Below are 14,764 nucleotides of genomic sequence, written 5' to 3'. Positions count from 1 at the left end.
GGGATGGGACCTGCACCAGGGGAGAGGGAGCTATGAAGGAGGAAAGGTTTCCACACACTAGGAAGCCCCTTCAAGGGCGGAGATTGCGGGTGCCGGAGGGGGGAAGCTTCGGAGCCACGGAGGAGAGCACAGCAACAGGGGTGCGGAGGGCAAAGCAGAGAGACTCCCACACAGAGGATCCGTGCCGACCAGCACTCACCAGCCCGAGAGACTTGACTGGTCACCTGCCGGGATGGGTGGGGGCTGTGAGCCGAGGCTCAGGCTTCAGAGGTCAGATCCCAGGGAAAGGACTGCAGTTGGCTGTGTGAACACAGCCTGAAGGGAGTTAGTGAGCTATGGCTTGCCAGGAGGGAGTCTGGGAAAAGGTCTGGAACTGTCGAAGAGGCAAGAGACTTTTTCTTGCCTCTTTGTTTCCTGGTGCACGAGGAGAGGGGATTAAGAGTGCTACTTAAAGGAGCTCCAGAGACTGGCGCCAGCGGTGGCTATCAGCGTAGACCACAGAGACAGGCATGAAATGTTAAGACTGCTGCTACAGACACCAAGAAGCCTGTGTGCAAGCACAGGTCATTATCCATACCTCCCTTCCTGGGAGGCTGTGCAGCCCACCACTGCCAGGGTCCCGTGATCCCGGGACAACTTCCTCGGGAGAACACACAGCATGCATCAGGCTACTGCAACGTCACGCTGGCCTCTGCTGCCACAGGCTCGCCCTGCACTCTGTACCCTTCCCTCCCCCCAGCCTAAGTGAACCAGATTACCCTAATCAGCTGCTCCTTTAACCCTGCTCTGTCTGAGCAAAGAACAGAAGCCCTCAGGCGACCTACATGCCGAGGCAGGGCCAAATCCAAAGCTGAATCCCAGGAGCTTCTGGAACAAAGAAGAGAAAGGGAAATCTCTCCCAGGAGCCTCAGGAGCAATGGATTAAATCTCCACAGTCAACTTGATGTACCCTGCATCTCTGGAATACCGGAATAGACAATGAATCATCCCAAATTGAGGAGGTGGACTTTGGAAGCAAGGATATATATATATATACACACACACACACACACACACACACACACATATATATATATATATATATATATATATATATATATATATATATATACTTTTTCTCTTTTGGTGAGTGTGTATGCATATGCTTCTGTGTGTGATTTTGTCTGTATAGCTTTGCTTTTACCATTTGACCTAAGGTTCCATCTCTCTGTTCTCTTTTTTTTTTTTTTTTGTATAGTTGTCAACACATGTTATCATTGGTGGATTTGTTTTTTAGTTTGGTTGTTCTCTTGTTTCTTCCTTCCTTTCTTTTTTTAAATTAATTAAAACAATTCATAAATAATTATTTTGTTTTTTATTTTAATAAATTTTTAATTTACTTTACTTTAATTTAATTTTATCTTTTTCTTTCTTTCCTTCTTTTTTTCTCCCTTTTATTTTGAGCCATGTGGATGACAGGCTCTTGGTGCTCCAGCCAGGTATCAGGGATATGCCTCTGAGGTGGGACAGCCAAATTCAGGACATTAGTCCACCAGAAATCTCCCAGCTCCACATAATATCAAATGGTGAAAATCTCCCAGAGATCTCCATCTCAACGCCAAGACCCAGCTCCACTTAACGACCAGCAAGCTACAGTGATGGATACCCTATGCCAAACAAATAGCAAGACAGGAACACAACCCCACCCATTAGCAGAGAGGCTGCCTAAAACCATAATAAGGTCATAGACACCCTAAATACATACCACCAGACATGAACGTGCCCACCAGAAAGACAAGGTCCAGGCTTATCCACCAGAACACAGGCTAAAGCCCCTCCACCAGGAAGCGTACATGATCCCTGAACAAACCTTAGCCACTGGGGGCAGACATGAAAAACAACAGGAACTGTGAACCTTCAGGCTGTGAAAAGGAGACCCCAATCAGTAAGTTAAGCAAAATGAGAAGACAAAGGAACACACAGCAGATGAAGGAGCAAGGTAAAAAACAACCAGACCTAAAAAATGAAGAGAAAATAGGCAGTCTACCTGAAAAAGAATTCAGAATAATGATAGTAAAGGTGATCCAAAATATTGGAAATAGAATGGAAAAAATGCAAGAAACATTTAACAAGGACCTAGAAGAACTAAAGTGCAAACAAACAATGATGAACAACACAATAAATGAAATTAAAAATTCTCTAGAAGGGATCAATAGAAGAATAACAGGGAGAAGAACGGATAAGTGACCTGGAAGATAAATAGCTGAAAAAACTACTGCAGAGCAGAATAAAGAAAAAAGAATGAAGAGAATTGAGGATAGTCTCAGAGACTTCTGGGACAATATTAAACACACCAATGTTCGAATTATAGGGGTCCCAGAAGAAGAAGAGAAAAAGAAAGGGAAAGAGAAAATACTTGAAGAGATTATGGTTGAAAACTTCCCTAATAAGGTAAAGCAAATAGTTAATCAAGTCCAGGAAGCACAGAGAGTCCCATAAAGGATAAATCCAAGGAGAAATGCACCAAGACACATATTCATCACACTATCAAAAATTAAATACACAGAAAAACTATTAAAAGCAGCAAGGGAAAAACAACAAATAATATACAAGGGAATCCTCATAAGGTTAACAGCTCATCTTTCAGCAGAAACTATACAAGCCAGAAGGGACTGGCAGGACATATTTAAAGTGATGGAAGGGAAAAACCTACAACCAAGACTACTCTATGCAGCAAGGATCTCATTCACATTCAATGCAGAAATTAAAACCTTTAAAGAAAAGCAAAAGCTAAGAGAATTCAGCACCACCAAACCAGCTTTACAACAAATGGTAAAGTACTTCTCTAGGCAGGAGACACAACAGAAGGAAAAGACCTACAATTACAACCTCCAAAAAGTAAGAAAATGGTAATAGGAACATACATATCAGTAACTACTTTAAGAGTAAATGGAGTAAATGCTCCAACCAAAAGACATAGACTGGCTGAATGGATACAAAAACAAGACCCATATATATGCAGTCTACAAGAGGCCCACTTCAGACCTAGGGACACAGGCATCCTGAAAGTGAGGGGGTGGAAAAAGATATTCCATGCAAATGGAAATCAAAAGAAAGCTGGAGTAGCAATTCTCATATCAGACAAAATGGACTTTAAAACACAGACTATTACAAGAGAAAAGAAGGACACTGCAAAATGATCAAAGGATCAATCCAAGAAGAAGATATAACAATTGTAAATATTTATGCACCCAACATAGGAGCACCTCAATATATAAGGCAAATACTAACAGCCATAAAAGGGGAAATCGACAGTAACAGAATCATACTAGGGGAATGTAACACCCCAAATTCACCAATGGACAGATCATCCAAGATGAAAATAAATAAGGAAACACAAGCTTTAAATGATACATTAAACAAGATGAACTTAATTGATATTTATAGGACTTTCCATCCAAAAACACCACAATACACTTCTCAACTGCTCATGAAACATTCTCCAGGATACATCATACCTTGGGTCACAAATCAAGCCTTGGTAAGTTTAAGAAAATTGTAATCATATCAAGTAGCTTTTCTGACCACAACGCTATGAGACTATATATCAATTACAGGAAAATATCTGTAAAAAATACAAACACATGGAGGATAAACAATACACTACTTAATAACCAAGAGATCACTGAAGAAATCAAAGAGGAAATCAAAAAAAATCTAGAAACAAAGGAAAATGAAAACACGATGAGCCAAAACTTAAGGGATGCAGCAAAAGCAGTATTAAGAGGGAAGAGTATAGCAATACAATCCTACCTTAAGAAATAAGAAACACCTCAAATAAACCATCTAAACTTAAACCTAAAGGAATTAGAGAAAGAAGAACAAAAAAACCCCAAAGTTACCAGAAGGAAAGAAACCATAAAGATAAGATCAGAAATAAATAAAAAAGAAATGAAGGAAACTATAGCAAAGCTCAGTAAAACTAAAAGCTCTTTCTCTGAGAAGATAAACAAAATTGATAAACCATTAGCCAGACTCAGCAAGAAAAAAATGGGAGAAGACTCAAATCAATAGAATTAGCAATGAAGAAGGAGAAGTAACAACTGACACTGCAGAAATACCAAGGATCATGACAGATTACTACAAGCAAATATATGCCAATAAAATAAGCAACCTGGAAAAAATGTACAAATTCTTAGAAATACTCAACATTCCTAGACTGAACCAGGAAGAAATAGAAAATATGAACAGACCAATCACAAGAACTGAAATTGAAACTGTGATTAAAAATCTTCCAACAAACAAAGGCCCAGGACCAAATGGCTTCACAGGTGAATTCTATCAAACATTTAGAGAAGAGGTAACACCTATCCTTATAAAACTCTTCCAAAATATGGCAGACGGAGGAACACTCCCAAATACATTCCACGAGGACACCATCACCCTGACACCAAAAGCAGACAAAGATGTCACAAAAATGGAAAACTACCAACCAATATCACTGATTAACATATATGCAAAAAGCCTCAACAAAATACTAGCAAACAGAATGCAACAGCACATTAAAATGATCAAACACCATGACCAAGTGGGGTTTATCCCAGCAATGCAAGCCTTCTACAATATATGCAAATCAAGCAATGTGATACACCATATTAACAAACTGAAGGAGAAAAACCATATGATTATCTCAATAGATGCAGAGAAAGCATTCAACAAAATTCAACACCCATTTATAATAAAAACCGTTCAGAAAGTAGGCATAGTGGGAACTTACCTCAACATAATAAACGCCATATATGACAAACCCACAGCCAACATTGTCCTCAATGGTGAAAAACTGAAAACATTTCCACTAATATCAGGAACAAGATAAGGTTGCTCACTCTCACCAGTATTATTCAACATAGTTTTGGAAGTTTTAGCCACAGCAATTAGAGAAGAAAAAGAAATAAAAGGAATCCAAATTGGAAAAGAAGAAGTAAAGCTGTCACTTTGCAGATGGCATGATACTATACATAGAGAATCCTAAAGATGCTACCAGAAAACTACTAGAGCTAATCAATCAATTTGGTAAAGTAGCAGGATACAAAATTAATGCACAGAAATCTCTTTCATTCCTATAAGCTAATGATGAAAAATCTGAAGCTGAAATTAAGAATACACTCCCATTTACCATTGCTACATAAAGGATAAAATACCTAGGAATAAACCTACCTACGGAGACAAAGGACCTATATGCAGAAAATCATAAGACACTGAAGAAAGAAATTAAACGTGACACAAATAGATGGAGAAATACACCATGTTCTTGGATTGGAAACATCAACATTGTGAAAATGACTATACTACCCAAAGCAAGGTACAGATTCAATGCAATCCCCATCAAACTACCACTAGCATTTTTTACAGAACTGGGAGAAACAATTTCACAATTTGTATGGAAATACAAAAGACCCTGAGGAGACAAAGTAATCTTGAGAAAGAAAAATGGAGCTGGAGGAATCAGCACCCTGACTTCAGACTATACTACAAAGTTACAGTAATCAAGACAGTATGGTACTGGCACAAAAAACAGAAATATATATCAATGGAACAGGATATAAAGCCCAGAGATAAACTCATGCATATATGGTCAACTTATCTTTGATAATGGAGGCAAGAATATCCAATGGAGAAAAGACAGCCTCTTCAATAAGTGATGCTGGGAACACTGGATAGCTACATGTAAAAGAATGAAATTAGAACACTCCTTAATACAGTACAAAAAATAAACTCAAAATCCATTAAAGAACTAACTGTAAAGATAGACACTACCAAACTCTTAGAGGAAAACATAGGCAGAACACTCTATGACATAAATCACAGCAAGATCCCTATTGACCCACCTACTAGAGGAATGGAAATAAAAACAAAAATAAACAAATGGAACCTAATGAAACTTAAAAGCCTTTGCACAGCAATGAAAAACATGAACAAGATGAGAATACAACCCTCAGAATGGGAGAAAATATTTGCAAATGAAACAACTGACAAAGGATTAATCTCCAAAATTTACAAGCAGCTCATGTAGCTCAATATCAAAAAAACAAACAACCCAATATAAAAATGGGCAGAAGACCTAAAGAGACATTTCTCCAAAGAAGATATACAGATTGCCAACAAACATATGAAAGAATGCTCAACATCATTAATCATTATAGAAATGTAAATCAAAACTGCATTGTGATATCCTCTCACACAGGGCAGAATGGTCATAATCAAAAAATCTACAAACAATAAATGCTGGAGAGGGTGTGGGGAAGCGGGAACCCTCATACATTGTTGGTGGGAATGTAAATAGATAGAGCCACTATGGAGAACAGTATGGAAGTTCCTTAAAAAACTAAAAATAAAACTCCCATATGACCCAGCAATTCCACTACTGGGCATATACCCTGAAAAAAACCATAATTCAAAAAGAGTCATGTACCACAATGTTCATTGCAGCTCTATTTACAATAGTGAGGACATGGAAGCAACCTAAGTGTCCATCAGGAGATGAATGGATAAAGAAGATGTGGCACATATATACAATAGAATATTACTCAGCCATAAAAAAATGAAATTGAGTTATTTGTAGTGAGGTGGATGGACCTAGAGTCTGTCATACAGAGTGAAGTAAGTCAGAAAGAGAAAAACAAACACTGTATGATAACATATATATATATAGAATTTAAGAAAAAGAAAAAAAATTGTCTTGAAGAACCTAGGGACTGGACGGGAATAAAGATGCAGACCTACTAGAGAATGGGCTTGAGGACATGGGGAGTGGGAAGGGTAAGTTGGGACAAACTGAGAAGGTGGTAGTGTATATATGGACATATATACACTACCAAATGTAAAATAGATAGCTAGTGGGAAACAGTCACATGGCACATGGAGATCAGCTCGGTGCTTTGTGACCAGATAGAAGGGTGGAATAGGGAAGGTGGGAGGGAGGGAGATGCAAGAGGAAAGAGATGGGGATATAAGTATATGTATAGCTGATTCACTTTGTTATAAAGCAGAAACTAACACACCATTGTAAACCAATTATACTCCAATATACATGTTAAAAAAGAAGAGAAAAACAGGGAGAAGACTCAAAACAATAGAATTAGAAATGAAAAAGGAGAAGTAACAACTGACACTAAAGAAATGCAAAACATCATGAGAGATTACTACAAACAACTCTATGCCAATAAAATGAACAACCTGGAAGAAATGGACAAATTCTTAGAAAAGCACAACTTTCTGAGACTTAATAAGGAAAAAATAAAAAATATATAAACAGACGAAACACAGGCACTGAAATTGGGACTGTGATTTAAAATATTCCAACAAACAAAAGCCAAGGACCAGATGGCTTCACAGGTGAATTCTACCAAACATTTAAGGAAGAGCTATCACCTGTCCTTCTCAAACTCTTCCAAAGTAGAGCAGAGGGAGGAACACTCCCAAATTTAGTCTATGAGGCCACCATCATCCTCTTACCCAAACCAGAAGATGTCACAAAAAAAGAGTACTACAGTCTAATATCAGTGGTGAATATAGATGCACAAATCCTCAAAATAATAGTAACAAACAGAATCCAACAGCTCATTAATAGGATCATACACCATGATCATGTGGGGTTTATCCCAGGAATGTAAGGATTCTTCAATAAATGCAAAACAATCAATGCGATACACCATATTAACAAATTGAAGCAGAAAAAAACATATGATCATCTCAATAGATGCAGAAAAAGATTTTGACAAAATTCAACACTCATTTATGATAAAAGAAAAAAAACCTCCAGAATGTAGGTATAACGGGAACTTACCTCAACATAATAAAGGCCATATATGACAAACCCACACCCAACATGTTTCTTAATGGTGAAAGACTAAAACCATTTCCACTAAGATCAGGAAGAAAACAAGGTTGCCCACTCTCACCAGTGTTATTCAACATAATTTTGGAAGTTTTAGCAAGAGCAATCAGAGAAGTAAAAGAAATAAAAGGAATCCAAGTCAGAAAAGAAGAAATAAAGCTGTCACTGTTTGCAGATGACATGATACTATACATAGAGAATCCTAAAGATGCTACCAGAAAAATAGTAGAGGTAATTAATTGCCTTGGTAAAGTAGCAGCATACAAAATTAATGCACAGAAATCTCTTGCATTCCTCTACACTAACAATGAAAGATCAGAAAAGGAGATTAAGGAAACACTTCCATTTACCATTTCAAGAAAAAGAATAAAACACCTAGGAATAAACCTACTTAAGAAGACAAAAGACCTGTATGCAGAAAACTAGAAGACACTGATGAAAAAATTAAAGATGATACAAACAGATGGAGAGATATACCATGTATTTGGGTTGGAACAATCAACATTGTGAAAATGACTATAATACCCAAAGCAATCTACAGATTCAATTCCATCCCTATCAAACTACCAATGACATTTTTCACAGAACTAGAACAGAAAATTTCACAATTTGTATGGAAACAGAAAACACCCCAAATAGCCAAAGCAATCTTAAGAAGGAAAAACAGAGGTGGAGGAATCAGGCTCACGGACTGCTGACAATATTGCAAAGCTACAGTAATCAAGACAGTATGGTACTGGCCCCAAAACAGAAATATAGATAAATGGAACAGGATAGAAAGCCAAGAGATGAACTCATGCACATATGGTCCCCTTATCTTTGATAAATTAGGCAAGAATATCCAATGGAGAAAAGACAGCCTCTTCAACAAGTGGTGCTGGGAAAACTGGACAGCTATGTGTAAAGAATGATATTAGAAGTCTCCCTAACACCATACACAAAAATAAACTAAAAATGTATTAAAGACTTAAATGTAAGTACAGACACCATCAAACTCTTAGAGGAAAACATAGGCAGAACACTCTATGACATAAATCACAGCAAGATCTTTTTTGACCCACCTCCTAGAGAAATGGAAATAAGAACAAAAATAAACAAATGGGGCCTAATGAAAGTTAAACTCTTTTGCACAGCAAAGGAAATCATATACAAGATGAAAAGACAACTCTCAGAATGGGAGAAAATATCTGCAAATGAAGCAACTGACAAAGGATTAATCTCCAAAATTTACAAGCATCTGATGCAGCTCAATATCAAAAAAACAAACATTCCAATCCAAAATTGGGCAGAAGACCTAAATAGACATTTCTCCAAAGAAGATATACAGAATGTCAACAAACACATGAAAGGATGCTCAATGTCACTAATCATTAGAGTTAGGCAAATCAAAACTACAATGATGTATCACCTCACGCCAGTCAGAATGACCATCAACAAAAAATCTGCAAACAATAAATGCTGGAGAGAGTGTGGGGAAAAGGGAACCCTCTTGCACTGTTGGCGGGCATGTAAATTGATACAGCCACTATGGAAAACAGTATGGAGGTTCCTTAAAAAACCAAAAATAGAACTACCATGCGACCCAGCATTCCCAGTACTGTGCGTATACCCTGAGAAAACCGTAATTCAAAAAGAGTCATGTACCACAATATTCATTGCAGCACTATTTACAATAGCCAGGACATGGAAGCAACCTAAGAGTCCATCGACTGATGAATGGATAAAGATGTGGCACATGTATACAATGGAATATTACTCAGCCATAAAAAGAAACTAAATTGAGTTATTTGTAGTGAGGTAGATGGACTTAGAGATTGTCATACATAGTGAAGTAAGTAAGAAAGAGAAAAATAAATACAACGTGCTAACACATATATATGGAATCTAAAAAAAAAAAGCTCTGATGAACCTAGGGGCAGGACAGGAATAAAGATGCAAACATAGATAATGGACTTGAGGACATGGGGAGGGGGAAAGGTAAGCTGGGATAAAGTGAGAGAGTGACATGTGCTTATATATACTACCAAATATGAAATAGATAACTAGTGGGAAGCAGCCACATAGCACAGGGAGATCAGCTGGGTGCTTTGTGACCAACTAGAGGGGTGGGATATGGAAGGTCGGAGGTAGATGCAAGAGGGACTACATATGGGGATATACATATAGTATAGGTGATTCAACTTCTTGTAAAGCAGAAACTAACACACCATTGTAAAGCAAATATACACCAATAAAGATGTTTAAAAAAATAAGGTGGTGGAGATGAACATGAAAAATCACAATGCTAAGAAAGACGTTGACAGAGTGCCTCTTGGTAATGGCACAATGTGACTAAAGTGTTTTGGAACACAACATACTAAACATGTTAATGGAAGATTTCTTCACATTTGTGTTTTTTTTTCTTTCAGAGAAATATGATGACTTCCATCTTATTATTTACGTAGTTTATATGTATTTACATATTTTGATTATTCAATCCAATCTTCCTCTTCTGTAAAGATTGTTGGGAGAGGGTATTTTTTATTCTCTTTCCTCTTTCCTACTCCCTTTCCCAGCTAATATCTCCCTTTGTTTTAGTTACTTCCAGATCTCTTCAGTGGTCCCCAAAACTCATGGATGTCTCCTGATGGTCTCCCAGTATCTTAAATTCACCATCTCCTAAAATAAACTTCCCTTTCCTTTTAGCTACCCTCCTGGATTTCCTGTTTATCCCAGTTTGAGCGTTTCAAAGCTTCAAATCATCATTTGTATTGCCCTCTCTCTTCACCCAACACCTAAACAGTGCTGGTTATGTTAATTACATACTGAAATCTCTTTTAAGTCCATCCTCTATCTCCATTTTTGCAAGCCTTCAACCAAAGCAGAGGAAGATGGCGCTGTCTGTTACCTCCTTTTCCCTGTATTAGCACCAACCCACCCTTCTTGGTTGTGTTCCTGCAGACTGCATCTGGCTCAGAACTCCCAAATCCCAGCTTTAAGCACCATTTCCTGTACACATGTCTGTCTTCGACAGGGACTTGAGTTCCTCCTCTGTCCCTAACCAACTGCACAATCCTGAGCAAGTTAGTTATCTATGTCCTCAACATTTTCATCAGTAAAATGAATAGTATCCTATTACCTATTTGAAAATGGAAATATAGTTACCAACTATCTATTTCAGTTATTCAGAACAATGTCCTTTGAAAACTTGGAAATGCTATACAAATATTAGCATTGTAATTTTCATTCACTGACCTTGTGTTCATTGGACAATGAAGGATAATGCATTGGAAATTAAAAATACATTTTTTCCCTTAAAAATCTAGGTAGGAGGAAAATATGGATGAATGAAACAACTTTATAACTATGTAAGTTGATATGTGACTGAGTGAGGCATGTGGTAGTCTCTCCATGTTACTATGATTTCCATCTTACAGCTGAAGACACTGCATTCCAGGCTGCACTTGACTGTATATTCCCCTCTATGGATCTGGCTGACTTCTTTGTCTACTTGATATTGCCAAAGAGTGTGTCCCTTCAATTTACTTTACTTATCTATTAAACCTTGAAGAAAGTATAGTATTTGGATCGGCAAAAAAGTAGATTGTTCTAGAAGGGAGAATATACATAAAGGATCAGATCCAGGGACAATAAAATTAGATGTAGGGGTCATGAACTGATTCATCTGATTGGGATAGAGAACTTGTGTAATGTGTAGTAAAAGGGACATAAGTTTGAGAAAATAAGGAAGAGTTTTAGGTGTCAAGATGAGAAGTGGGCACTTGATCCTCAGAAGGGAACCTTTATAATCTCTAATGCATAAGAAGCCTTTTTTAAAAAGGTGATTTAAGATTAATGTATCATTACATCACAGAATAGAATAAAGCTGGGATGGCAACTACATCTCAGCTTGTGTGTCAACACCAACCATTTGTAGCAGCTTCTTGCAACTGCCTGTTTAGAAGATTCTCATGTTACTTTGGCTCATAGGAGGAAGTGCCTTGATTAATTAATTCTGTCTGATGTAAGCATGGGAAACTGGGTATTTTCTATCCATGGAGTAAGACAAATACTGTCTCATAGCAGAAAATAAATATGAAAGTCATACTAATTCGTTTTGAATATGATTAAGGACAGAATTAGAGTCACAGAAGTGAAAATGTAAAGGCAATAAAACCAAGAGTTATAGGTTTTACTAGTTAAATTGAGAGAGGAAACCAAGAACATGGGCAGTAAGTGAAACCTGAGGATTTAAAGCACAGGGAAGTGAGAACAGGAGGTTGTCCCTGAAAAAGAGTGAGAGATGGGAGAACCTAGGATACTTTGGAGTGTCAGAAGAGGGGAGAGAAGGAAAATACCAGAAAAAATATTCTGGTCAACCAGTCCTGGCTACTATAAAAGGGCCACTGGCTTTTAAAATTTCACAAGGACACAGCAAAGGTGACCATGCCCATCAGCTACTACTCTGTGCAAAGTGAGCCTGATCTAGTGATGTAGAGGTGAGAATGCCCTTAAAAAGTTTCCAGATTAGCAGAAAAGTGAGACCTTTAAGAAATGATCATTAAATAAGTACAATACCAGTATTATACAAGCGTCCTTTGAAAGCACAATGTAAGAGAAAGTAAATTTGCTACAAGAAGTCAGAATAGACCAGAGAAGCTAACATCTGAGCTGCATCCATGTTGATGTGGGTCATGCAATTAATTAATATATTTATATGGTATTTATTTTATTCTATTCTATATGTTATACATTTATTTAGAATACTTTACATAAAGTAATATAATAGATATTATATGTATTTATTGTAATATGTATTTATATAAACATTCCATATGTTCTTTATCCACTGTACTGTTAGTAAATATTTTAGTTGTTTCTGCATTTGGGAGAATTATAAACAAAGCTACTATGAACAATCTTGTATATGTTTCCAGGTACAAATAGTAAAAGATTCCATTTTTATTGCCTTTAGAAGAACAAAAATCAGTATGTCACCTTTTCCTGTTTTTTTTTTTAAGTTTATATAATGGAATTTGAATTTAATGTCTTCTTTCATCTTTTTATTTTTTCCCAATTAAGTTTATAAGACTCATCTAGTTTTCATTATTGTATATATATATAGTATAATAAATATATCAAATAAAAATTCAAATGTACAAATATTCCATAGTTATATATACCTGATAAATTTTTTTTTGAAATATGAGCTGATTCCAGATTTGTGTAGTTACAAAAAATACTGCGTGAACATTCTTGTTTATGTAACTTCCTAGAATGTATAACTGGGAGTGGAATTGCTGGTCATATGGTATGGTATCTTCAACTTTATATGACATTGCCCAACTGTTTTCCAAGGTGGTTGTAACAGTTAACACTCCTATTAGCACTGCAAGAAACTTTTTGTTGCTGTACATCCTCACCAATACTTGGTATTGTCAGACTTTTAAAAATATCAATTATACATATATATATAGAGAGACAGTGTTATTTATTATGAATTTAATATACATTTCCTCAATAATTATTATAAATAGCAATAGTTAATTTAAGCATATTCTCATATGTTTATTGGTATATTTGGAAATGTCTCATTTTGTGAAATGTATGTTCATGTCTCTTGCCCATTTTCCTAACAGGCCATTTGCCATTTTTACTCCTTGATATCCTGGGGAGTGCAATTCTTTCTCCATTTTATTTGTTACAGCTCTCTCCTTTTACTCTGGCTTATCTTTTTATGCTTTATATGATGCCTTTTGGTAAACAAAAGCTCTTGATAATAATCTAGTGAATTTTAATAATAATGTTTAACATTTCTTATATATATTCTCCTATATTATCTTCTACATTTATATTTGTCTACCACTCCAAGGACTTTGATCCAGCTGGTATTGATTTGGGGTATGGTATGAGATAAAGGTCTAATTTCATTCATTGTGGATACATGATTGTCTCATCATTGTATATTAACAAGACTGTCTTTTACTTACTGCTCTGCAGTGCCACATTTGTCACAAATAAAACACCAATATATGTGAGATTTTTTCCTTACTTCTATGCTCTTTACTCTGTCCTATTGATCTGTTCACTTATCTTTGAACCAGTACCACACTGCACTGATTATTAGAGTTTTATAATACATCTATACATACATAAGAGAACATGCTCTCCCACTTGTTCATATATTTCAACAGTTGTGCCTATTCTTGGCCACTTGAGTTTTTGTACAAAATTTAGAATGAGCTTGTCAATTGCCATTAAAATGTCCTATTGGAATTTTAACTGTGATTCAATTTATATCTATAAATAAATTCGAGAACTGACATCTTTTCAATATCGTACATTCTGATCAGTGAACATTGTATTTCCTTCCATTTTTACAAAAAAATACCATTAATTTGTGTTTCAGGTATTCTTAACGCCTCATAATAAAGTTTTACACCTTCATCTTTTGTAGGTTTATACATCTTAAATTCACTTCTAAAAGTTTAGGAGGATGAGAGGGAAGAAGAAGAAAAGAAGGAGGAAGGGGGAGGACAGAATAGGAGAGAGAAAAGAGAAAGAAGGAGGAAGAGAGAAAAAAGAGAGGAGGATGGAGTAGGCAAAGAGGAGTGAGATGGAGGAAGAGAGGATGGGAGGAGGGAGGAAGAGAAGGTGGAGAGAGGAGGGAGGACGTAGATTGGGAGGAGAGAGGGAGGACAGAAGTAGGAGGCAGAGAGGGAGAAGAAGGGGAAGAAGATTTCGTTCTCTGGTCTATATTCAAGTCAGAACACTTAGGGGTTTTTTTAAGCTAACTCACCATTGCAAATGCCATTGGATAGAGAATTGAACAATGTGTTTTGTTCACACTGAAATGAAAACAAATATAAAGAGAATAACATTATAAAAATTCATTTCTGTCCCTGAAAA

General features: G+C 36.6%; 1 protein-coding gene across 1 annotated transcript in view; it reads right to left on the bottom strand.

Annotated features, from left to right (window-relative positions):
* Window positions 1-14,764, bottom strand: part of SLC26A7 (solute carrier family 26 member 7) — a 185,938-nt gene that overhangs the window by 18,422 nt on the left and 152,752 nt on the right. Inside the window, exon 14 of the mRNA XM_081258699.1 lies at window positions 14,655-14,703. Within this exon, the coding sequence (XP_081114825.1) occupies window positions 14,655-14,703 (49 nt within the window). The remainder of the gene's footprint in view (window positions 1-14,654; window positions 14,704-14,764) is intronic.

Source organism: Mesoplodon bidens (genome assembly GCF_964165515.1).
Source record: "Mesoplodon bidens genome assembly, chromosome: 16".
Taxonomy (NCBI): Eukaryota; Metazoa; Chordata; class Mammalia; order Artiodactyla; family Ziphiidae; genus Mesoplodon; species Mesoplodon bidens.
Note: the sequence above shows the minus strand (reverse complement) of the source record. Positions and strands in the feature narration are given on the sequence as shown.